This window comes from Ochlerotatus camptorhynchus, unplaced genomic scaffold, assembly GCF_037179485.1.
Source record: "Ochlerotatus camptorhynchus isolate MF236.1 unplaced genomic scaffold, CSIRO-AGI_Acam_v1.1 ptg000284l, whole genome shotgun sequence".
NCBI classification, from domain to species: domain Eukaryota; kingdom Metazoa; phylum Arthropoda; class Insecta; order Diptera; family Culicidae; genus Ochlerotatus; species Ochlerotatus camptorhynchus.
The window spans coordinates 1591362-1619037 of NW_027040773.1; the positions used below are offsets into that span (position 1 = coordinate 1591362).

At 39.1% G+C, this 27676-nt stretch overlaps 1 protein-coding gene across 1 annotated transcript in view; it reads right to left on the reverse strand.

Annotated features, from left to right (window-relative positions):
* The window catches only part of LOC135706541 (protein turtle homolog A-like), a 1327166-nt gene that overhangs the window by 24418 nt on the left and 1275072 nt on the right, over positions 1-27676 (reverse strand). Inside the window, exons 10-15 of the mRNA XM_065228176.1 lie at positions 27179-27309; positions 18967-19126; positions 18323-18616; positions 18110-18251; positions 17802-18004; positions 17496-17695 (exon numbers count right to left, since the gene is read on the reverse strand). Coding sequence (XP_065084248.1) covers positions 17496-17695; positions 17802-18004; positions 18110-18251; positions 18323-18616; positions 18967-19126; positions 27179-27309 — 1130 coding nt within the window. The remainder of the gene's footprint in view (positions 1-17495; positions 17696-17801; positions 18005-18109; positions 18252-18322; positions 18617-18966; positions 19127-27178; positions 27310-27676) is intronic.

Sequence of the window (27676 nt, forward strand, 5' to 3'; positions counted from 1 at the left end):
AGCAGTATAAGATCGGTAAAAATAGTGTAAATTCTTTAAATCATATCGCAATCTTTTATAAATAGCTATAGGACTAGATCTGCGCGTTTGGGAACTGGACACTGTGGATGTCAACCAGGCTTGCTTCCACTCACTTGCTATTAAATCATGATTTTCTGAATTTTGAAATCATAGATGTTATAATTATATTTTGTACTTGTTAGATACAAGAAAAGGTTGAAAGGCAAGTGTTTGACACATGAAACCTGTCAAATTTGCTTTCAGATAGTCACAATCAACGATTTTACGACTCGCGAGCGCCCACTTTGAGTGAACGCTCATGAATTATAAGATCGCTGATTGTAACACTCTGGTAGTGAAATTGACAGTTTTTATGAGTCAAACACTTGCCTTTCAACCTCTTCTTGTATCTAACAAGTACAAAATATCATTATTACATCTAATGATTTCAAAATTCAGGAAATCATTTTTTATAGCAAGTGAGTGGAAGCAACCCTGATGTCAACTAGAACAAATAGGCGTAACTGTTAAATGATAGGCATTCTTTTAATAGAAAATCACTCAACCCACTCCAAAAGCTGACGCGTACAAATAGAGTATTTAGTGAAATATCGCAGATGTGCTATCAGTGGCATTCCATAAACTAAGTAGATCGTTGAAGGGGTCAACAAATGTTAAATATTTATCCAATCAATTTTCATGGCAATGGAAATTTTAATTGAATGAATGCCATTAGACCGAATGCGATTAAGCCGGAAGGGTAATTAGGTTAATATTTGCATAACCACTTCTTCATGCGGCATCCTGATCATCAGAGTTGGATTCTAATAATATTGGATAAGTCTTTAGTGAGAATGACACTGATGAAGGCTGCATTATTAATTTTATGTGTTTTGATGTGTCACATGACCATTTTTAAGAGAAAGTCGATTGAGTTGTCCGGAACGGGTATCCGGAACATCTGAGTTAGGTAACTGGTCACATAACCAGTTATATATTGGCAAAGTAATCGAAGAATCATTGCATGCACATCAATTTGATGTGTTTTGATGTATCACATGACCATTTTAATTAAAGTTGATTGTGGCCACCGGGACCGATATTTGGAACACCTGTCCCAAGTAATACGAATAATGCCAAGGTATTCACTTCGTTCGAATCAATTTGATGTATCGCATTATATGTTTTCATAAGACAGTTAATTGTGACTACCGGTGCAGGTATCTGGAACACCCGGAGATCACTACCAAAGCATCACACAGGTTCTATAACAGTTTATATAACCTTTGTATGACTGGTTTAGGTTGTACAGCAGTTTACTTAACATAATTATATGAATTCGTGTTACTTGAGTAGTCGCTAGTAACCAGAATATTGGTATGATATTTGGAAAATCGATTGATACGCATCAACTTTATGTGTTTTGATAAGCCACGTGACCATTTATATGAGAAAGGTTTTTTTTCTTTTTTTTTAATTGTAGTCATTTTAACGCTTTTGGGTAGTTCGTGATTTGTCTGGGAGTGAGATTTGAACTCATGACTTTAGCGTGAGAGGAATGGATTCTAACCACTACGCCGGGGTCGCCCCCTATATGAGAAAGTTGATTTTGGCCAGCGGAAGCAGTATCCGAAACATCCGGGAAAGGTTACTGGCCATGAGTAACAAGAATAATGTCAAAACATTCAAATAATAGCTTCATACGCATCAATTTGATATGTTTTGATGTGTGGCATGACTATTCTTATGTGAAAGTCGATTGTGATCTGCGGAGACGGCAATCCTTTTTTTTAACTAGTTCGTTTATTTACTAGGCTCAGTCGTGTGTGACACTTTGCGGAGCCGAAACCAGTAATGTTTGAATTTACATTTTAAATAGCAGTAGTTCTTGGTTAGTATTGGGTACCAATTACTCGTGGCGGGCTAAAGGTTAATGGGTAACAATTTCGATTGGAAAGAGCTAGGTAGGAAACTGGTTTCTGAAGCCTCCTTCAGATACTACTCTCGGACGGTTGACCAAATCCTGGCTGGGCAGGGGCAAGTAGCACAAGAACAGGAGGCTCGAAATTGTTTGGAAAGGAGGGGATGGTCACATCAAACTCTAACATCAGACAAACAAAGGAATTCGTAGATCGCTTGCATGTAGGGAAGATAACGTGTTCCCAATACATCTCTTACTTCACGGAAGGGTTGTCTACCTCGGGCCACTAGGGTATCCAATAGTCGTGCTCTGGAGGCGTCATCGATGTCATCATAACCGGTTGTGCACCTACATATATTGCTGTCAACGAGGTTTATTCTATAGAGATGTGCGTCTAGCGAGTAGTGGTTGGACATAAGTATTGACATCACTCGAATGAATCCCCGACTTACATCCAGACCTTTGAACCACGCTCTCGAAGAAACATTTGGAATAATGGAATGTAACCACCGCCCAAGAGAATTACTTGTCCAACCACTCTGACGTACTAATGAGAAAAATTCATCGTGTGAAATTCTTATATCATAAATCTCGCCTTGTTGTGCGCCCACCTTTGCGAGAGAGTCTGCCTTCTCATTGCCTGGGATTGAGCAATGTGAGGGGACCCATACAAAGGTAATCATATATGATCTTTCGACCAGCAAACTCATCTGCTCCCTTACCTTTGAAAGGAAATAAGATGAGTGCCTACCTTGTTTCATCGACCGAATAGCCTCAATCGAACTGCGACTATACGAGTAGATGAAGTAATGGTCTATGGGCATATCGGAAATCATCCCCAATGCGAAGTTGATTGCTGCCAGCTCAGCAACATAAACGGAACAAGGTTCCTGAAGTTTCCGAAAGGCGGTTGAGTATTCTTTGAAGACGCCGAAGCCAGTGGATCCTTCAATGCGTGACCCATCAGTGAAAAATCTTCTATTGCAATTGACTTGTTGGTACTTTTCAGCAAAAATATATATAGGTCGAAATTGATCTGGAACTCCTTGAATAGCCTGTTTCATGGAGAGATCATAGTCAATGGGGGAACTGTAGTTAGTAAAGCATACACGAGAAGGGTTATAGCAAGGATGAATTATGACATATAATTAAGATAGGTTCGCACGAATCCAGACTGGATGCTCAATTCAAGCATTTCTTCGAAGTATTCAATCACTAGGTTGTTACTGACACTACATTTAATCAATATTCATAATGAGAGCTCCCAGAAACGGTTCTGGAGGGATTTTCCTCCCGCTAGAACCTCTAGGCTCATATTGTGTGTTGAATGCATACAGCCAAGGGCAATACGTAAACAACGATATTGAATACGTTCCAATTTGATTACACGGTAAGAAAAAAGTACCCAAAAGTAAGTTCTTTTCACTCATCTCGGCACTATAGTGCAGGAACCCAAAAGTAGGTAAAGCGGACCAAAGTAGTTTTCATTTACTTGTGTGCAATTCGTATGGAATTTTCCACTAGCTTTCTACCCAATAGTAAGTTAGTTGTACCCAAAAGTAGATAAATATGATTATACTCAACGTTGAGTTCCCACACTTTACTACCCCTGTTGGGTGGTTTTGCTCCTCCGTTTTTGACAACATTAGAAGGCGAAAAGGAGACAAACTAGTCAAAAGTAAGTAAAAGTGAACTGACCTTGGGTACTTTTTTCTAACCGTGTAGGTGGCTTTTTCTTGCCGAGAGGAAGCAAAAAGAGCCATACTCAAGAACTGAAAGAATAGTCGTTTTTATATAGTTATGGTGTCTTCCTCACCATGTCGCAGAAATTGATCGTAGAAAGTTGATCCTTTGTTGACACTTTTGTTTCAAATACGTTATGTGGGTACCCCAAGTGCATTTTGAATCAAACCAGACTCCAAGGTAATTGAAGGTTAAAGATCTACTTAAAAGATTTACATGCAGGTGGGCTGGAAACCACTTTCTTGTAAACACTACCAATTCAGTTTTTTTCTGGTGAAAACTCGATCCCTAAATTTCTTGCCCAGAAAGACAGATTATTAAGGGAATTTTGCAATGGTCTTTGCGGGATTTACGCACGTGGAACTCTCATGGAAACCACGGCATCGTCTGCAAGCTGTCTAAGCGTGCATAGATTATCTAAGCAGTTATCAATATGTTTGACATAGAAATTATAAAGTAAGGGACTTAAACATGAACCTTGGGGTAAGCCCATGTAGCTAATTCTAGAAGTTGTCAGTTGACCTAGATTAAAGGTCATTTGTTTTTCTGACAGCAAATTATACAAGAAATTATTTAAAATACCGGGTAATCCACTACTGTGCAAATTGTCTGACAGTATGTCTATGGAAACCGAATCAAATGCGCCCGTAATATCCAAAAAGACTGAAGCCAATTGCTCCTTGTGCACAAAGGCCAGTTGAATATTAGATGAAAGCATCGCTAGATAATCGTTTGTTCCTTTACTCTTTTGGAAACCAAATTGCGTAGGGTTAACTACCCCATTTCCGGCCTATTAAGCACAACCCGCACTTATTCTTTCTTAATCAAGCGCAGTTTAGCACCACACGTTATGTTCTTATTACTGATGGCTTCCAAATTAATTTACCTTTCCGTATGTACCATAACAATTGATAAAGAGGAACCAATCGTTGAGATATTGTCAAAAGTCTAACACTGCTTCTTGACGCCAAACTCGGCGTACGGATTCTAAACTCGGCCTAACGCTTTGAAACGCCATTGAAACGCCAATAAATTCACTTCGGCCTATCGGATGAACATAAAAATTGATTCGGTCGAAGCGCTTCTTTTGTTTTTGGGAATAATGGGTGCAAACCTTCATATCACGCGTTCTCATTGACTTTGTTCCGTAGCTTATTAACTAAAGTATCGTACCAAACGCATAATTGACTTGTTAACTCTGAAATCGTGGATTTATTTGAAGTTTTCTGCTCGATAGGTCCAAAATGGGCGATTAGGCCGAAGTAGTTCCCTACCCTATTTGAAAGTAGATTGTTTGATTCAACCCAATGGTCAAGTCTTAATAGGATCATTTTTTCTAATAATTTCCTCAGGCATGATAACATAGAGATCGGACGGTAAGAATTGTGATCAGACGCTGGTTTCCCAGGCTTTTGAATAGCTATTACTTTAACCTGTCTTAACCTATATTGAATTCCACAAATGAATTTTATAGGTTAAGTAATCGTCTTTTAGCGATATCGGGGAGGTTTTCTAGAAGGTCGAATTTGATCATATCGCTTCCCGGAGCAGAGTTATTTGATGAAAGAAGTGCCATTGAAAATTCCAGAATTGTGAATGGTTCATCCAGAGAACCGTTACTTCGGGCTGTATCCCGTAAAGTTGGTTGTGCTGGAACTCTACCTGGACAAACCTTTTTAGCGAAGTCGAATATCCATTGCGAGGAGTATTCTTCACTCTCATTGGAAGATGAGCGGTTAACTGGAGATGGAAATCGGCAATCCTTGACACTACTAACTTAGCTACGCCAACACTTTGAACTGATGTAATCAAATCTACAGGCCTTTCTTGAACACGATCGCTGAGTACAGGCTTTATAATAGTGCACATGAATCACTTTTCTCGACTAGTTGATTCAGCTTTGTAAAGAAGCAGAGTAAAAGCTGTGAAACCGCACACGTCTAAAAATAAACTTAGCTGACTGTAAAAATGCTTCCATAGTAACACAGTTTATTAGCTAAGTACAGGTTGTTTAGTTGTTAAAAAATCACTTCTGTTGTTTATGTTATTCAGCAAGAGCGGTTGGTTGTGTAGAAGCCATCAAATGAGTAATATATTCACTTTATTGGCTTTGTTTTGCAGCTACAAGTTGAAAGTTTTCTAATATTTGCGTAGAAGTGACATTAGCGTTTATTGGCTGCTGTTATTCAGTGCGTCTGACAAATTGACTAATGGTTGTGAAAAGGTTGAGTAAACGCTCTCTAAAACTTTTGCTAGCTTCTGATTGTAGCTGTTTCTGGAGCTTATTTTCAGCTACTTTACAGCACAATGCTGGAAAAGTTGGTTTATGAAGCTGAAAATGTTAGTTGGGTACCGCAAAATCTGTTTGCATAGAACTGGTTATCAAAAAAAAAATTAAAGGGTTGTTTCCTAGACACGACCGCAGTATGACGTAGAACCACGCAAAATTAATATTTGTCATGCATTTTTGACTATTATCGAAGACAACAAATCAAGAAGACTGGCAACTCTTCCATTTTCTCATACGAACGCTATAAGACAGGTACAATCGCGTCATCTGCCGCTCATAGGTAAATGCTTCAAACGAATTTGATAGCAAAGATTACATCCTCAGCAAAAGGGTTTGTGGGTTTGTATAGACCAAGGTTATGCAAGTTGCTTAGTTTGTGGGCAAAATTAGCGCGGGATGCACGCTATTTCTAAACAACCCAAATTTAAGGAGGATCTACTCATATCCGTCAAAAGTAGGGCTACCCAAATTGGGAAACAAAGTTGGGATTATTCTGCAAGTAGAAGGGTACAAGTGGATGCGAACCTTGCACTGTAAAAATTTCAGCTGGAATGACCAATCGATTTAAATATAATCATGAATTAAAACTATTCCGCACATTATATCTGCAGAACCAGCAGACATATCAACAAAAACAAAATTCAATAGCAATCAATGAGTTGATGAGGTCTTTTTAATGATATATCAACGGATCGGATAAGCCATCTCGGAGAAAGCGTGCCTAGATGACATCATCAAATTTCGCATTGCTGAGCCGATTTTTCATATTAAATTTGATTCTATGATGTCGTAATCAAACTGTCGAGTTAGAGCAAATAGAGATCTAGATTGGGAATGTTTTATGCAGGTGAAACAGTTTGTGTGGCTGGTTATTGGTCACCGCGGAAAAGACGTGATGAATCCAATTTTAAAACCTTAGTTGTACGACAGGATAACAAAACTAAAACCAAGTTTCATGAACTGAGTGAAAAGCTATTAACAAAAGAGCAACTTGAATTAAATAATGAGCGTGCCAACCCTACCCGTAATATGGGTATAAATAGTACCGAATACCAAGAAGAAGAAAAGAAGGATTCAAAAATCACCGTACTGTGCTATTCCGAACAATATACTTGCAATGGTTTAGGACCCCAATATCTATGCTAATTTATACAAACAACCAAATCATACTCCCACTTCAAGGTACACAACACAGATCGCTTTGCGCCTTTGTTTTCTTTCGCGTACACACATTAATTGCGGCATTATGTTCAGTTGTTTTTTTAGAATTGACATACCTACATAGTAATGTTTCACGTACTGTACACGATGGTAAATGAATTAAATATCAACAACAGAAATGGGAAAGTGAACCTTGAGGAAAGTTGATAAGCTGTAACCTTGCAGAAAGGTGGCTGAAGAAAAATATACCTACGGTGCTGTAGGCGTAGGAAAATGTTTATGTTGAGCAAAGTAACGACAGTGACATTACTTCTTTCTGTTCGCACAATGGTAAATATACGCATGGCTTTGACATTTTGAAACGCAAAGCATGGTATAGCGTGGAAAGTGCTTTGCAAAATTCCACCACTATCCGAACGGAAGTGATTCGTGTACTTTAAGATTCGCAGTAAATTGGACTATTACGATGCTGGTAAACCATAGATTTACATGCCAAACTGCTCCCTAGATTAATTATTAGAATCGACATCGAGATTTATAAGGCTGGTTGAAAGTTAGCTGTTTCTGAAAGACTATTGATCTTTAGTTAGAACGTCACCGAATTAGCAAACACCCAACTAGAAGTACTTTGACGAGAAAACTTCATTTCTTTCTAAGCTTATGTCGTGTTTATTGTATTAGATGCCAAGTTTTTTTCTTCCTGCATCGGACTTTGTGTAGAAAATATCCCAAAATGACTAGGATTGGTGGAAAAAAACGTTGAATAGAACTGGTTGATGTGCATTGGAGGTGGCTAGTGTTCCTAACTAGGACATCTCCAATAATCTCTTTTCCTGATTACTAGAATTCTTGTTTGATTTCCCGGGAAATAACTGTAATTTTTTAAACAAGGCATGATCTTGCTAAAAATAGACTAAGAGGCAGGCGGAATAATTCCGGGGAAACTTGATTTATATTTTCCGGGGGAAATCAAGTCAGAAGAAACATCCGGAATAAGTCGTGAAAGGTAGGAAAATAATAGGAAAGTAAAATAAAATCCAGTGGAGGCAGAAAACAAAACCGAAAAACGTCCAAGGAACAAGTGGGAAGCAATTTTAAAGGGAAACTTGAAAGAAACTTTCGCAAGCAGTGGATATCTTCCGAAATAATTCAGAAGAACCTTCCGGGATAATAAAAACAAGAAAACTTTCAAAACATGCGTCACGACATTTCTAGAAGGAATTTTGACGAATAATTTTTGGGAAGTAATTGTAATTAAGTTATTAATACCCTTCACTGCTTCGTGGGTCGTTCATCAGAAGTTATAAAGAGAACATTCTGATGAATAGGGGAAATGGCTCTAATGTTGGCCTATGGATCTTAGATTCGGCCCATCGCTAAGAATCTGCAATTTTACCTAGATGAACACGTCATTGGGACGGTACTAATGGATATTTTTGGTCGCTATTGAAAATTTAGTCGATTGCTGAATTTATGTATGGGCCCAAATTAGGGGTATTTAGGCCGACATTACATCCATTTTCCCTACCTACTAGCCTATAATTAGTTAGTAAAACCATGACATGCTATGACCCTATGGGGGAGACGATGAATTTGATTCCCCATCCGGTTGAGGTAATTTTGGGATTGAAGAATCATTATGCTCGCCACTTACGCCGCATACAAATGCAAAAATGGTGTAAATCTTAGAAAGCCCTCAACAAAGAACTGTGAAAATGCTCAAAGAACACTATGTTAAAAGCAGGTTCAGTTTTAGTTGGGACGTAATAGTCAAAACAGAAGATGTAAATTAAACAGTCTACACTGAATCTCAATCTAATTGGCTGACATTTGTCTTCTTTCTTCCTAGATTTAACGCTTATTTTGCAATCATTTTACCTGCTCTCAAATTTCTCAGCAATCCATCCAGCAAAATATTTTTGCTGTACGACTAGTAAAACAACCTCACGCAGAAGCATCAGCTCATTACCGTAAAGCTGGGTTTCGACAGGGCAATTGATCAAGTCAGTTGATCATTTGACTTGCCTAGTCTAAACCCAGCTTAAAACCTGAGTGGTGCGGACTCAATGTCATTTATATAAGGTCCAACAGGCAGCTTGCTGGTGTTAGAAGCAAACATATTGTAAACATTTCTGAGCACTCAAGTGACGACGTCACTCTACCATAACATTCCATACTGCGAACAGTGAGATTTATGTCACTTTCAACAGCTGTTTCGTGTAAAAAGATAAACATTGCAATGTTTGCACATTTCACTAACACTAATAAGCCTGTTAGCCCGGACCTTATATAAAGGACATTGGTGCTGACTCGATGTCAATAATACAAGGTCTGGCCCAACCGGATAATTGGTATTAGTGAAATGTGAAAATGTTTAGTAGTGTTCGTATTTCATAGCAATGTTTATCTTTTTACACGAAACAGCTGTTTTCTGTGACGACACGTCTGCTGTTCTTAGTATGGACTGTTCTGATGACGGGACGCCGTAATTGGCTTGCTCAGCAATGTTTACAACTTTTTTGCCTCAAACACCAGCAAGCTGGCTGTTATTCCAGACCTTATATGATTGACATCGGTGCGGAATCACTCGCAACGGCGGTAAAAAAAATGCAACAGCATCGGCCAAAAAGAATCCAACGATCGGCACTAGCAATAACGTATACATCTCTTAAATGATTTCGCCCGAAAGATAAAGCATTGTTATCAATGATCGTTATATTATTATTGAGTTTAAATAAAAATGAATAATACAAGTCTATTACAGGGGCTAATAGATCTAATTATTGCAAATAAAAGAACACATTTGAAATTTTTTTAACAAACATTAATGGTACTAAACATCCTTATCTAAGAAAGCTACTACATCCAAATAAACGGGTGTGAGGGGATGCGATTCTTATATGCAGGAGCTCAGCGATGAGTAAAATTTGTTTCATGGTTTCCTGTGGAAAACCTTAAAAATCTGCCGGAAAATGAGGAAATTGACGAAAATTTTATTCAGTCTCCTAGTAGTACCAATAGACTGAGTGAATGCAATCTTTACTTTTTTCAAATTCAGGAATTTTTCCCTGGAAAATCCTGGAAAAACCTGGGAAAACATGAGGCAAATTAACTCATCGCTGAGTTCCTGCACTTTTGGCGATTATGAGTGAACTAAACTCAAATTTGGGTAGTTCTCATTCGCCGTGTGGATAAAAGGTGCCAACTTCTGAGTGGCAGAGATAGGATCCGGGATGTAAACAAAGGCAAGAAAGTTAAAAATTTCAAGAATAATGTCTTGAAAATTGAAAGTGATCGAGTACGCACCTCTCAGCGTAAAACCTACAATATTTCACTGATATCTTCCAGCAAAACTAATCAAACATCTTTTATTTCTCTTTTATTGAGGCTTTCAGTTAAACATAAATACATTTGTTGTATCCCGAGCAATACGTTACACTCAAAGAATTCCACACGTCATCATAAGGGAAAGTTCATTAAGGGGGATTTCCGGTTCAATATTTTCAAAAAATCGATTTTTTTTAAATCAAAGCTTAACATGTCTAGAATATGTGGGTAAAAGGATATTTCGATCCGGCAAATATTTACGTCGCTACAGGCCTTTGAGTGCATCGACTGTGTGGGTCGCGCAGGTATAAGTTTTGTCACGCGCGCTCTTTAAACGCGTTTTTCTCGAAACTACATTTTTCAAAACTGCGAGCACTCTAGCTTTTGAACGGTTCAACCAATTGACTTCGTTCTTTGCTTCCCTTATTGAAAACACTTTTCTTCGTGGAATGAACTATAGACTCAAGGAGAAATGTGCAATTTTCGATTTTTCACAGCCTGTCAAAGTCAAAAAATCGGCCGAAAAAAACGACTTTTTTTCAAATGCCCGCCATTTTGTCAAATTTTGAGATTTTTCAAAGATTCTAGTTCATTCCATTCTCTGAACTATACTCTTCAAGAAACTGAGCCGATTTTCTTTCTAGGTGACGATTTGCGACCTCTAGGCTGCTCGCAGTTTTGGGAAGTACCCGCCGGGCAGCCGCCATATTGGACGCCATTTTGGATTTTTGGACTTGAAAAAATTCCCAGTTGTAGAGCAAGAATGAATAAAGATTTGACAAAAAACTCAAGTCTCTAACTCTTACCAGCTCCCTGGAAAAAATCCTAAGTTTAGGTCAATTGAACCGGAAATCCCCCTTAATTATGTCTCGCAAATTTGGCCCATTTTCCCCATTTTCAACCTTCCCTCCCCTCTTTGTCACATTTTTTGTATGGACCTTAATTTTATGTGTGGCTCGTCACAGTTTCCAGAACCCACCCTCCCCCTAATAGTGTGACATAATTAATGGACGATCCCTAATTTAACTATGCACTTATTGTGAAACACATCCATTTCATGTCTGAATCTTATGCTGTGAACCATGCCTCAACACTATTGTTTCGAATTGTGACACACTTGGAGTCTATGGGCCTCACATGGTTTTATAACCTACCGATGGATTTTTAGTGAGGTATTTGAAGGTGAACATTTACTAGTCCCTCGGGATTACATTTGACTCGCTGAAGTTGAGTTGAGTTCTGATGTATCCTCACTACGTTCATACATATTTTAAAATTGAGGCAAATATTTTACTCATTCTTAAAAATTAAACATCCATCTCAGCATTGCATTTTTCTCGATTTTATTATTTATAGACAGTTGTGAGGCATAGTAAAGCGCATGTCGTTCGTAGTTTTGGTTATATTGTATCTTTTTGAAAGCATCTATTTCGGTATCTTTTACTAACAAGCGAGCCTTCGCTCGATGGAGAGTGCACTGCAGCTATATTTCCTACTATGTACTGTTTACATCATTAATTTGGGCTTGCAATTAGTAGATATGCGCTAGCAGGATAAATAATTATAAAAGTATCAGGTATTTCAAGCCGGTCATCATCGAAGATACGATAAAGAGGGTACGTTAGCGTGGTTGTAAGCAGCTGTAACGATATGTAATTGGAGCAAGTATAAACATCCATTAGCAAAGAGTTTGGTTTGGAATTGAAATTTTGTGCATCACCCGTCCGGGAAATGTAAGATTTGCAGATTTAAATAAAAAGTATGTAAAAATTGTAATGTTTCATCTCATGAACAGAATCTTTAATTTTGTCGTTGGAAGTTTCAGATGATGCCATCAATTCACACTTACATATTATGCTCATGCTAATTGTGTTGCCTGATAGAAACAGGTAATCATATAGCGAAAGAGAAATTGGTTTTTGCATCATTAAAAAAATGAAATGCTTCTCCCTTGATTTTTTTATGAATTGACAAATTATGTATCTTGACGAAGTTATCTCTAACGGATTATTTTATATGGATAGCTGTCATAACGACTTTTTAATAATTATTGTAGCACTGCAAAAACTATTTCTGTTCGCCACGAGGGTGATGATGGATTTTTAATATTTGATTTAATAGTAGATTAATTTAAAAAAAAAGTAGTCTACAAAGGTTTGAGCCTCGCGCGCGTATTACGGATATAGAGGACTGAATTTAACGTTTGATAAAAAAAAAATGCAATTTTGAAGCTTATTTGAAAGATACCTTGAGTTAGTAGTAAGTTTTCTGGCAAATGTTAGGGGCTCGTGAGCATTCCTGACATTGCTGAAAATTATGATAGCATCTTGCGTAGTTGATAGTGTAATAGGATGCTTTGTTGATTGTTCGTTAACTCTTGATTGCTTGTAATACTTATGAATATTTTAGGTAGACAAAAAGGCGAACTAAGAGGTGGACGCCTGAGCTTTTTCACATTTATATCGCTGTGAAGCAACTGTAAACTCTAGAGGGAATTTATATCTGTAACTGCAACCAGTTCGATTTTGTTTGCCAACCTTTGTAGGGGTAAGAGGTGGGACCATCATCATCATCATCAAACCTTTGAAGAATTCTCCATTATTGCGTAGCTACACAGATTTACTGTCCTGTCCGTGTTTTTTTACTTAGTGGAGCAGAATGACGGACAAGCATGTAGAATAAGCTTCTTATGGAAGATCATAAAAATGTTGCTAAAAGAAGCTTCTGAGCAGAATGTTTTAATCGGCTTTCATCAATTTGTATGAATCTATGTGTAGTTGTATTAAATTTTGTTAAAAACAAAAAAATAAATAAAAAGTCCAAATATTTCAAAATGCCCTTGCCCGGTTTCTAAAATTTTATTTTCAAAAACAAGCTTATGAAAAGTGAAAACCTTTAAATGTTCAAAATCATGAACACTTCAAAACCGACAAAAATTGTTGGAAAGGACTTTTGGTGAAATTTTTGAACTTGTTGTTAGTACGCTTTTTTGAGAAAATGATTTAAAATGTCTCAAGCATCGCTTGATCTCTCGAAGGCGTACGACACTAGCTGGAGATTTGTCATATTGTGTACTCTACGAAAATGTTCAACGTGCTGAACAGTTTCCTCGCCTCGAACGTGAAAGGACATTCATCGCATGAAAAGCCATTGGAGAACGGCGTTCCTCAATGATCAGTACTTTCGATCACCCTGTTCCTGGTATCAGTGCACAGTGGTCCAGAATGCAGATTTAGGTGGAAGGATATGTTTTGAGGCTGAATTTGAATTTTTAGACTGAAATTCTCATCTACAAAGTTATATCTTATGCAGTTTTAACTGTCTTGCAATGTTGTTTGAAAGTCAGTGTCCGGTCGAGAGTAACGCCGATGATCTTCAGTCGATCGATGTATATATCATTGCTGGGCTCCCGACGGGCGTTTGGACTACCGCACAGTGCACTATGGGCAAAAATGGGTCCAAAATTACCCAAAATTCAATATCTCAACAGCACGCTGAATTCTGGCCATGAAAAACGACTTTTCCGAAGAGAAATCGTTCGGGAAATGAATTGCACGTGGTCCCATAGACTAAAGCCCTACAGTAAAAGTATGGACGTCTGTCAAAAGTTGTTCCAATCGAACCGTCAAAATGCACCGCTTTGCTCGATTGGAACAGCTTTTTTTCAGTTTTGTGGTGACAGTCGTCCATACTTTTACTGTAGGGCTTTAGTCTATGGGACCACGTGCAATTCATTTCCCGAACGATTTCTCTTCGGAAAAGTCGTTTTTCATGGCCAGAATTCAGCGTGCTGTTGAGATATTGAATTTTGGGTAATTTTGGACCCATTTTTGCCCATAGTGCACTGTGCGGTAGTCCAAACGCCCGTCGGGAGCCCAGCAATGATATATACATCGATCGACTGAAGATCATCGGCGTTACTCTCGACCGGACACTGACTTTCAAACAACATTGCAAGACAGTTAAAACTGCATGCGACTCTAGGCTGCAAATCCTGAAAATGATCGAGTCTACGATTCCGCGTAGGCAACGTGACTCTTTGTTGTGTATCCGCTCGGCAATCATCACTTCGTGGCTTCTGTACGGCATTGGACTCGTCAGCAGAGCGAAGGATTCCGTCATCCTAAATCTTGTACCCGTCTACAACCGGATGGCCCGTTTCACCTCTGGAGCGTACGTCACCAGCCCGATTCCAGTGATTATGACTGAAGCGAGTACCCTACCGTTTGACCTCCTAGTTCTTCAGACTTTAGTTCGTGCTGCCATCCACTTGCTGGAAAAAATGTCAGACAGAAATGTCGACCTCCCAGTTGTACAACGAGCATTCGACCGGCTTATGATGTTCATCTACGACTCCCGGACATTGCAATGTGGACACGTTTCACCAACCAAAGGTTGCATGAACCATAGCCACCTATTGTGTGGGACGTGAGAAGAGTACAGTAGGTTCTGGTGGAATCTGTGGCAGTCTGCATAGAGCAATAGGGCTTCCGTCACAGTGTAGCGTTTTTTCGGCGGAGGCCTTTACTATCAAATCAGCTCTCAACACGGGTATATCGAGCGAATTGGTCATCTTGTCCGACTCGGAAAGTTGCCTATTGGCAATAGAAAGTGGCAAATCACAGCATCTCTGGATTCAAGAGATCGAAGGGCTGTTACGACATGGTAACCCGCCCGATACAACTTTGTTGGATTCTCGGCCACGCCGGCATCCGTGGCAATGAAGAAGCACATTGACTCGCCGGCAAAGCACGCAACAGTCCGCCACTCAACGTCGTCATCTCGAGGAAGGATGCCATCAATGAACCATGCCATTCGCCTGCTATGGGAAGAACGGTGGGCGCAATTAACGGAAGCCAAGTTGAAGGAGGTTAAACGCGAAACCAAAAAGTGGACCGATCAGCAAAGTTCCACCGTTCGGCTTCGCATTGGCTATACAAGGCTTACACACGAGTTTATTTTGAAAATCGTTACCGCCAGTATGCGAATGCTGCGGGACGTAGAAGTTTGAAACAGCCAGATTGAAATACGAAATCGATTTACCAGCTTACATGTGGCGTTAAGCAACGACGATGACAAAGAAAAGCGGTTGCTGAAGTTTTGCAACAAGCCAACACATATCGAAGATTGTGACACGATAAAAGAGCGAGAAGAAACGAAGGAAAAGCGAAGAAAAACAAGAAGCGAGAAGATTATGAAGAGGAAACAGAAGTAGACAGAACGCATGAAACGGGGTGAATATGACGGAGGAAGATGAAGAGGATAACGAAAAAAGGAATGAAGAACGAGAGCTGGCGAAAAAGAGCAAAAGAAAGTGCAGAAAATAAGATGAAGTTGGAGAGAAAACCGAAGAAGTCTGAGCCGGAATAGAAGGAGACAGAGCAGAAAAAAGTTAATGGAAAATGGAAATGTATGAAAATGAATGAAGAAAGTGAAAAAAGCGAAGATGTGGAAGAAGAAGGCGAACCAGAAAAATTATCGGAGAAGGAAAGAAGAAGACACGGGTTCACGGCGAAGCAAAAAAAAAAATACGAAGAAAGCGAAAATAAGAGAGAAGAAATTGAAGAAAAGCAAGCAAAAGATGGCGAGAAGGGGATTGCAAACGAAACGAAGTGAAACCGCACTTGGATGCTTCGGAGCAAATCGAAAATCATGACGGATAGCAAGAAATGGACGAAGGCTACGGAGAAAACGAAGATGATGAAGAAAGAAGATGATAAAAAGATAGAAAAAGTAACGGGGAAATTGATTAAGAAGAAGAAGTGAAAACAAGAGATGAAATGCAATTAACAAGTAAAAGAGAACCAGAAGTTGAGGAAACAAGCAAAGGATACAAAAGCTAAGTGAAAATTTAATTTTACTATAAACACCCACACATTATCACCCTATAGCCACTAAGACAGACATGAAAGCAGCCAATGGATGTAAAATGTTTTAAATAAAGAACAACAACGACAACAAGTTATTTTATGAGCATACGGTACATGAACAAAATGTTTAACAAAAAGTTAATTGGCTGTGGCTAAAAAGTTGGATGTTTCAAAAATATTTTTCGTGTGGTGCAATAATTTTGTGGACAACCTTTAGTCAAGAGCATGTGAAAAAAATCTTTTTAGATATGTTTCAATCCGATGCTTCTGTAAGAAGCTTCTAAAACAGCGTGCTAAAACGTGAGCTATTTATTAGAATCCATATAAGCTGGCTGGCCATACATTTTCATTATACATACACTGGAGCTGGTTTTTACGCGGTACGTTTTTAAAACTTGTCCAATCACATTATCTGATTGGGCCAAAAGTTATAAAATTGCATACTTTTACTTAAAATTATAGTTCAATCATTTGAAAATGTTTAAGTTTGTTAATTTATTAACCTCGGTTGGTCGGATTTTTCGCGGTTTCCCTGATTTCGTGTGTGTCATTTAACAAGCATTATAAATTACTAATCTAAGTAAAGAAAATAAGGAAAGGATCTTTCCATGTAGCTCACAGACATCATGACAAGTTGCAGCAACTTGTTTATAACTTAAATAAGTAATAAAGATGTTTCCGCAACTGTTTTATGCTGCTACTACACGCAAACCAAAAATTTAATACAATGAATGTTAGTTCCATTTCCCATCATCATGTTCATGAACATCGCAGCAATTGTTAGAAGTAGGCCTTGCATCGACCCAAATAAAAGACTGAATAAAAATATATAAGCTCAACTTTTAAATTAATTTCATGTCTGAATTTCAGCAGCAGTCCCAAACTAGGAGCAGGGACTAAGAATACATCTCGCGGCTCCACCCCGTAATTTGCCATAACTGCCATTTGACATATATGTGAAAAATTATATTGGATCCTTGTTATACTTTAACAGAATATGAAAAAACAGTTTTGATTAAAGGAAGGGGAACTAATTATTTAATTGGTATTTAGTCTTCTTTTGAACATAAGCTTTTTATATATGTTTATGCCAAATGGCAGTTATGCCAAATGGCAGTTATACCAAACGGGCGGAAGCTCATCCCGCATCCCAAACTGGAATGCACTCTCTTAGGAAACTTACCTTCGACGAGGAATCCTGCTTGGAGCTGTGCTGTTTGCTATTGTTAACCAAATCGCTGCTTACATTCGTAATGGTGCTGGAGGTGGTAGTGGCTTTGATGTAGTATATTCGCACAAAGATAACGAAACACAGCACCAGCAGAGTAAACAGAACCCCAAACAGGATCGGTGAGATGCTATCTAGAGGGTTGCTTGTAAGGACTGTAGCAGTAGTATGGAGGATGAAAAAGTGAAATAATGGATTAGCTATGCGGAACATTGATATTGATAGTTGATATTCCCACGTCGATTGATGATTGATTCCTACCTGCTCGGTTTTCCGTGCTAGTGCTCTCAAGATAGAAATCCTTAACGACTACTCCCTGGCTTCTTCCCTTTTGATTGACAGCGTAGATGATGGCTTTGAATGCATTGTCGTCGCCCAGCTCGTCGTATAGATTGTTGAAGTGGATGAGGGATTCCAGCGATTCTATCACAAAGTACGGTTCATCGGGATTCGTTATATTGTATCTGCCGGAAGTGGGGTAGAACGCGTGAAATGGATTTTTGTTTTTTTTTGCGGGATGACAAATGGAGGTAATGAGTTTTTGTGTTTGTATTAAAATCCACGCTTACCTCATTCTTCCGGTTCTACTTGATATCAGCTCGAGCATGAAAATCTGTGGTAAACCACCGTCATACCCCGCTATGCATTGCACTTCAACCGAGCTCTGCGTTTGATTGTTTATCGAGCAATTTTTCACCGTCGATGGCAATCCTGATGTAGGGAAAGGGAGGAAGCAATACATTAGAATTGAAAACAAACTTCGAATTATCCAGTCTACGAACCGGCAAGGACCACTTGGAAAAAGCAGGGCCACTGCTGCATGCCCACCTCGTTCTGTCCCCAGCACGTAAGTGTACCGTAATCCTGATCCGAGACGGGCATATAGCTCAAGATGCTCAGTGACCCATTTTTCACGAATCGCTCCTTGTTGATTTCGAGCGTTTCGCCCGAATGATTAAACTTCCAGAAGAACTGCCGCGGTGGTGGGTCGGCGTGTACTTCACATGGTATGTGCAACGGTTCGCTGCGGAAGGCTCCCACAATGATGATTTTATCGGTGGCGCAAACTGGGGCATCTGTTACGATTAAATTACGAGACCCATAAACTCAACCATCACAGAATTATAGTTTTCTCACTACAGCTCCTAGCCAACTTTACAATGGGAAAACAAAACTGATGAACCAATTGGAGGAAATAAAAGCGAAAATTGCAGAGCAAATATTTTAGTTTCAAGGACCATTGGCAACGGCATGTTTATAGGTGAACTAGGGGTGGTAGAACGGTTCAAAATGTTATTGCCTTGAACCAATTACCAATTTATGATTTTTTCAAAAAAAAAAGCTTCAACCGTTGGATCTGCCTTTTCGCCAACTTCCACTACATGCTTCAATAAGCACCGTTCATTGTGTGTGTGTGTGTACTTACACTTGACCCGTAGCGCCAGTTCGTTGCTGACGGTTTCACCCTCAGCGTTGATTGCACTACACGAGTAATTTCCGGATGAATTACGGTTCACCTTCTGCAGAACCAGGCTCTGGTTTGAACGAATTACCCGGGCGGACGCATTGTGAGTTATCATCACGTCCTGAATAAGAAAGAAACCCGGAAAAATTAGTTTGATATAAGGTAAAGTGGGTTTACTTGATCAGTTGAGCCGAAAGAGCATAGCAGCGTAGTAATGTAGCACTGTGAGGAATTGTAGTAATAGTAATTAAATAGGATAGTACACTGAATTCTTTGTTTACTCTATTTTGATTTTGTCGGTTTTGCCCTCATAGGTACAGCATTTTTTAATGCCTATCAGATTCCAATTATTATTTTATTCAAAATGAAGCATTCATATCAGCGTCTCTGCATTACCTTAATGAAAATCGATTTTTCATATTTGAACTTAATTAAAAAAGCTTGCTCCTCCGCAATTCGGTATGTTGCTCACATCTGACCGGGATTTGCATACAGAGCTTTCTCGAAAGTGGCAATTTCGTCCATGTTGAGATTCGCACTTCCATTGGGGAAGCTGTACCGTACCGTATGGAGAATGATTTCTGAACAAAACTGCAAATACTATTTTTGTCAAAAAGCTTTTAGTCAAGTTTCCACAACTTGATGTTCATTAATTCGATATCGAGCTATAAAACCATAGTAAAAATTAATTAATTCGCAACTGCGATAGTGATTCTCTATAGGATCATTGTTCTATAACTCGATAATCCCTTCAGTATCGAGTTTTAAAGAGGTAATTGTATTTATTAAATCTTCTATTTATACTAGAATAAAAAGTTCGGATACATTCGAGCAGTTTTGCTTAAGTAAAAAGGTGTTTTGTACACAGCAGTCGAGCAAATCGACATTAAATTTAACTGACCGGTATGCTGGAAAAATAAACAAACTTTTGTTCTTAAGCTAATCATGTTTGTATTATTCCATGCGTGAAGTTAAAGGTTTACATAGTTGAAGATGTTTAACGGCAAATATCAGACTAAAAGTGGTCATTTTATACGATAGATGAGGAGATTTTTTTTTTTTTTTCTTTGGTTTGTTTTTTCCGTCGATCTTGTTTTCCGTGCTGAGCACCAATGCTACCGACGTGCCAGGAAGGCAGCTCCCACTCCTGGACCCTACCTATCAACCAATCAACTCATGAACCGGGGACCAACGGCTTTACTTCCCATCCGAAGGAAGGCGTGATCAGAGATGTTATGCCTCAGAACATCCCGGCGGCGCCGACTGGGGTTGAACCCAGGCCTGCTGGGGTGAGAGGTAATCACGCTTACCACTACACCACCGGCGCCGTTGAGATGAGGAGATAAAAGTATAGAGTTGATAGTGGCGACTTGAGTGTGAAACAATCGACAGAACTGTTTCCGCACATCGAAGATACGTGAGAAAATCGACGATCATCTCTTTTGCCAGTGGTGGTGGGCGAAATACCCCTCACCATCCCTCCCCAACAGAGGAGTTGGGTATAGGAGATGTTTAACCTGATTCGTGCCTTCCTCAAAATTGATCTTTGCTCGCTTTCTATTCTCTATATACAATATTCACACTGCCGTACTATAACGGAACTATCAACTCTATGCTTTCATCTCCTCATCTATTGTATAAAATGACCACTTTAAAACTGATATTTGACGCTAGCCATCTCCACTTTAGTCGTGAATGGGTTTTAATTAAGTTTCAGGTGTATTGAAAATTCCAAAAACAGCTCTCAAATTAGGCTAGGTTGGGAGTTTTTTGTCACCCATTCAACACACGCTTGTGATCATGGGAAAAGATAGCAGATCAGAATTTATCTTGATCAGTGATGTACTCGTGTGTTCGCATCAAGTTGAGAAGCCTGAGATTTCACCCATGATATTCTGCTCAGTGAGAATAAACGCGTCGCCATTAGGCCACCAAGCCTCTTATACCACACACACAATTATGATTGAGTTCTTGATCTATCCTGTTATTACCATTTATTGGCTGAATTTCGGAGATCCACGTGAAAAAAAGACAAGCTCCTATGAAAGATTTCATGTTGGATAAAAGGGTTGGGTTTGCAGCTAGATTTGTTTTGCAAAAAGATACGCTTAATTGAAGCTATGTGTTCATTAGACTGGGGGGCGACCCCGGCGTAGTGGTTAACATCCATACCTCTCACGCCAAAGTCACGAGTTCAAATCTCACCCCCGGACAAGTCACGAATGACCCAAGAGTGTTAAAGTGACTATAATAAAAAAAAAAAAAAATTCATTAGACTGATGCAAAATTTGAAATTTTCGCTCCACAGTGTTCAAACGGTTTCAAATCGGGTCCTGATTAGCCTCCGAAAGTTTAAACTCATTTGATAAGAAACTGACTTGGCACAAACCATTTGAAGTTTATATGGAAATTTACAGAGTATAACGTTTACTTTCCTTTTAAAAACCAAATTTAATAATCCATATGTTCCAGAATGTTATGACATATAGTTTTATGATTTTAAAATTGATTATAAAAAAGCTATATGTCTTACAGTAAACCTGAAATTTTGTTCTAAAATATCAACGTTATGGAATGGTAATTATACTTAACCGCCATTATCCCATATAGTTGTTTTGCATATTACAATATATGATATCCTCAGGACAATTCATGGTATTATATGCTTATCATTTTTATACACGCTGACTAAAATCGTCCGGATATACTTATTTATGGTACGTAATGATACTGTGGATCATCCTTTTATTGTTTACGATTATGCGGGTTAGCTTCATGTAACTATTCTAAAAGTATGCTGGAATGGTATGAGGCTAATTCGGTGCATTGTGTCCCCAAGGACATGAATCCTCCGAATTGCCCAGAACTACGCCCAATCGAAAGCTATTGGGCCATGATGAAGCTGGAACTCAGAAAGGAGAAAGTAAAGGATCCAAATGACATGCGGAGGAAATGGATAAAACAGTAGACAAAGGTACCGGCTACGACTGTTACAAGCCCTTATAGATAGTGTGAAGCAAAAGTGTCGGGAGTTTTACCAAACAACCCCCAAAAGTTGATCCAATATATGTATTCTGGGCTAAATAAATGTGTAGAACCAACCTACAATTTTGGTTATTATCTTATAAATACGTGAAAATTGGAAATTAATTAAATGTGTCGGCTGAGTTGCCGATAATAGAACAGCTGGTTAACGCGCAGTTCAAATGGAAAGATTGCCAACGAAAAAGAGACTATACCGACAATGGGGCTGTGTCATTTCACCGATTTCATCTGTTTATACACTCACTTCCGTGAGAAAGATGGCAGCGTAAAGGTGTTATTATTTCTCCAAAGATTCCGGCAGAACTTTACGTGAGTGAGTGAAAACATCAACGTATACAGCCTTCTCACAGGCATATTCGACGTGGCTGTTGAAGTTTAGTCGGTCATCGATCATCACTCCCAGGTATTTCAACACACGCTTTGAGGTTATGGCTTGCCCCTGACGGTGATATCTGCCCGCTGTACCGCTTTACAGTTACTGGCCAATAGCACTTCAGTTTTGTGGTGAGATATCTGCAACTTCGCTCCTTGCATCCAGTTACTAATCATGTCGATCACCTCGGTCGCCAACACTTCCACCTCTTCCAGCGTCTCGCCTGTTACCGTCAAGACGACGTCGTCCGCAAATCCAACGATCTCAACTCATGTGGGCAGCTTCAGCGTTAGCACGCCGTTGTAAATCCCGTTCCAGAGCGTTGGACCAAGGATGGAGCCTTGTGGAACTCCCGCTGTGATCCTAATCGATCTCTGTCCCATGTTTGTCTGTCGACTAAACTGAAGCAAATTTCAATAATGATGCGCTGATGCACTTCCTGTATTCGCATTTCCAAAATGTGGACATTGTTATATTACCAAATTTTCAAATAATTGACTACATACTGTACGTTAATAGAAAAAGTAATCTTTAAAACATCTTTGTATGCAACAAACTTACAACCAAAATCTTCACCGCGCACCGGGGTGATTCTCCCCGGTGAAGCAAACGAACTCTCTACGGTGCTCCCTAGTGATCACTCATACGCTCCGGTGTGTTGGACTGGTGTAGGTGCGAACGTCAGAAACTGTATTTCAAGCTGAACATTGCATTAGGTCCTAAGTAACATTGACAGATTCTCTTCGTCGACTTTCTCTTTGTATCCCCACGGCCATGTAAAGACATTCCTAGCTATTTACAGCACACAGATCAATAACAGAAGCTTTTATATAGCATCTAAAACGACAAACACAACAAGAAACGGTTATGTGCTCAAGTTATTAATGAAAGAGAAAGTCGACGAAGAGAATCGATCAATGTTACTTAGGACCTAATGCAATGTTCAGCTTGATTTGTTTGCGAAGTGGGAGAAGCGGTAGAAAGTGAAAACAAAATAAAAATCTCTCGGGTGAGTTTGCTTTTGTCATAGTGCGAGGTGTCTTTTCAACTCATCACCCTGCTTACACTGGGGAGAATAGCACTCATCACCCTGCTTACACTGGGGAGAGTGGCATCTTGCACCGAAGGACATTTCACCGAATGGGTCTTTTTTTTTATTGGTTATCAAGCTGGAGCTGCGTGACAGCTTAGTTTTCAAGACTTGACCCATTTGAATAAATTTTGCTTCTATCTTTGACAATACAGCAGAAGGACTAGCCTATGTTGGCCGCTTGAACACTGGATTCCGTATGTATTGTTTCAAGATAGTTATAGAAAAAATGCTGTGACGTGTGCGCGTAGATACATCCGCGTAGTAAACCGATTGAATAAGTAAATCCGTTTCGAACGCAATATCTAAATTATGTAAGTTACGAAAACCGCGCGAATTCCGAAAGCCGTGCGAGACAACCGAAGCGAGAAAAAAGGCTTATTATTATTTAAAGAGTGCCACCAAAATAAATGTGATAGCCTATGTTGGCAAGTTGATTAATGTTGGTTTCCTCCCTAAATATTCTACTTATTTTACTGTTGAGCTTTGTTTCAATTTAGTTATTTTACCGCTCGTATCAATCATTTCAAGATTTCCCGACCGTACCGAACTAATTATATACTACAGAAGCTCAAAAAAACTTTTGGTGAGCTCTACCGCATTGCGAATCACTTCTGCGTAAGCTCCGTAGACGTAGGCGCGTTGATTCCGACAGCGCGAAAAGTTAAACATGCATCAATACCACATAAGGAAAGATCGATTTTACGTATGGTTTAGTTCATAGATCAACATTGACTGCTGTTTAAAAATGTAAGTACTTGAACACTAAGAAATAAGTTAACTCAAATGCTTTAACCGCATATATAAGAGATTTCGCGTATTGAGAGAATTATATAGTAATCGAGTACAACAAACTCAGGGGAATAAAATACCTCCAAAAGTTTAAAAGTGATTAATTGTCACATACCTCTACTTTTACTTATTTCCTAAACTATTCCTCTCCTTGTTAATCTGCTAAATGCTATTGGTCTGCCTGCGTTTTCTTTTTAAAGTTCAAGACTAAATAAGAAGATTCATTCTACAACTCCCTAAGCGGACCTAATTCTTTTGTTAATCTACTTAATGTCATTAGACTTTCTGAAGTTTCTTATTTAAGTTCGTTTGATGATTATGATATCTCATTAGTCTAATTTAATAAATTATTAAAAGCTCTAATTCACCTAATCAAGCATAACCCATGCTTTATTAAGTACCTGCACTTGTGCTTGTAATCTAAAATAAAACGTGTTTCAAGTACTTTCGATTTAAGCCTATACCTATTTATTATATCTTAGTTCGACCCAGATAACACCTTCATGTGACTAAAATGCTTCATTTTGAAGTTAGTTTCCTAGCTGATTTTTAAATTATATAGGGTATATGCTCCAATTACGCTCTCACGTTTCCACTATGTCACACCACAAAAATACATATGGGTATGTCACAATAGAAGCACACCATAGTGGAAATCTCGAGCCATAGTTCAAACACTTATCCCAAATCAAAATGAAGCACATATAAGATTAGTTACAATACCATGTACAAAAATGATGTTTAACATTGTTTCCTGAGTAATACTTCAATGAAAACAACAATGAAAGCTTGTCACGCAAATAGAAGGAGCACCGTTGGGCACTTTCTGAAATATTTCAATAGTATAATTCCCTTGCAAACCCAAATAAATCTATCTCCGTAAAAATAAATAAAATAAGAGTGATTTGCGGCAAAACCCGCCAGTATCACACCCAACGTCAGTGCCTATACGTAAGCGTACTACGACGCGGCTCTCAATTAAAGGAGTAACAAGTGTGATACTATCACTGCTAGACTAGATCTTTGGTTCTCTCATGCAGTGGTTTATCAGAGAGGGGAAGCTTAGTAATCCCCATTGCCTGCCCATGACGCCATTCTATCGTGGCTTGAGCCAGCAACGCCGGCCATAAACCTACCGTCTCCAACACTCCACTATAAAGCATGAAATTAAGCCCGTCCACCAACAGCAAGGTGCAAAAACTAGCCAAGGGGAGGGCATTTCGCTGAATGGGTCTTTTGAATCAATATACAATTTAAATGAATTTGGAACGCATTTAAATAATAGATATTCCCATGTAAAGCAACTCGAAAGAACCGCTCATGATTAAAAGAAGGAAGCATTCCTACACACTTAGATTTTTTTGCCGAGTGAAAAACTTGCCGAGATTCAGCAAAATGTATGTTTGTTAGCTGAGATCTCGGTAAAATTCCCGTTTGTTAGCTGAATCTCGGCAAGTTTTACACTGAGATCCAGCAAAATAAAATGCCGAGCTGCTCGGTGGTGCCCATCTCGGCAAAAATTTAAATGTGTATAAATCAAAAATATTGATTTTTCAAAAATTTCTGAAATCAGTACAACATGTTTAAAAGAAGGAAACATTCCTATACATGTTGATTATTTAGAAAATAAGGCAACCAATGCAACTAGAATGAACTGTTCATGTTAAAAAGAAGGAAGCATTCCTATAGATCAAAAATATTGATTATCTAAAAACAAATCTGAAATCAGTACAACTCGAAAGAACTGCTCATGTTCAAAAGAAGGAAGCATTACATTTGAATAGTTTGCCAGGTTGAAAAAATCGAACCTTCTTCATCTTTTTTTGAGACTGATCTCAAAATTTACTAAGCTTTGAGAAAAGTTCAAAACCATAGAAAATGGCTTGGTCTTCGGCGAAATGACCTTTAGAGAAACGTCCTTCGGTGAAATATCCCGCTTCCACCGAAAATAGTCATACTCACCTGAGTAGTTTGGAGCGTAGTAAAGACGGTTTCAAACAGTTTTGAACAATTTTGCCAATTTGAATGGATAGAGAAGCAAAATAGATAAATGTAAACAAACAAACACGTCATATGTGTGCGTGACGCTAAGAAAATACTAATAGAAACGCGGACGCTGCTTAGATTGATTTAATCATCCACGCTGGACAAAGACGGCTAGACTCTAAGTATTGAACCCATCATCGCATACGCCGAATTTTTCGCTTCAGGAAATCTCAAGAACTTTGGCTTGGGTTGAAACCAGGCCCGTTGGGATGCGAGGCAGTCATGTCATCGACGCCATCCATTTCATCATTATTTTGATGAGAGGAGCTATCTACTGCAATGGTTTTTCAAATCACTTCATGCTTCTGCTCAAAAGTTGGATGTTTTACGTCGTTGTTAGTTGCTGACCAAAACTCCCTGACTACAGCAGGTATTCGAACTGATGAAGATATAACCTACCCTACATACATTTCATACAACATTGTGCAGTTTCATGCTCAAAAGCGAAATGCGCTTTTCCCCTGAGAAGAAATCCATCGATGTCTTCCCGAATTATCTGTGTCATGTCATGGGAGGGGGTGTCAAGAGTGTGAAGCAGACAAACTGAAAATGTGAAGATGGTGATGTTACAAGAAGGCTAGTGTTGTCCATAATCCACGTAACCAGTTGTTTGATAGATATTAGGCAGTCATCCATGAAAATGATCGAACATTGTGAGGATCGTAGACACTCGCCGGTCTCCGCACCTCGAAGCAATTAACCTAGTTTATGGACAACCCCTCTAGCATCTTTTGCCTTCTGAGGTCACCATTCTACGCTGCTACTGCTGCTCTTTGGTTCTGCAATTGCTGGTTGGTTGGTTGGTGACCATCGTAAATAACACTTACGTCGTGAAGCCAGTGTAATTTCCTCCACGGAGGGTTCGCCTGGACGTGACACTCGAAGTAAACATCATCACCATCCTTGATGTCGTCCGCCGAGAGTGTCGAACCGAGCCGCAGCGAGACGATTGGTGGATCTGGAAAGAAAAAGCAAAATACAAAAAGGAAAATACGTAAGAAAAGCTGGTATGGTAGTGTGAGCGTTATTGTGCGAACATTTCGAGAAGCCGAATTTTGTAAGTAGGTACTTGGAGAGGGATGATACCCCATGGGAATATTGAGGGAGGTTCAGGGGGTATTCCCGGGGGATTAGGAAATGGTGAAATGCTCTAGTGTTGGAATCCAGCGAAAGTATAAATCATGGGAAAGCTAATCTCGTAAAGCACCAGTGAGAGACAGTAACGACGAACAGTGCAAAAAGGGGGTATGTTTTATGGTGAAAGTTGTTACAGCTCTAGGAATGGTTCCGAGGAAAAGAAATGTAGGGTTTTAAAGTGTTGCACA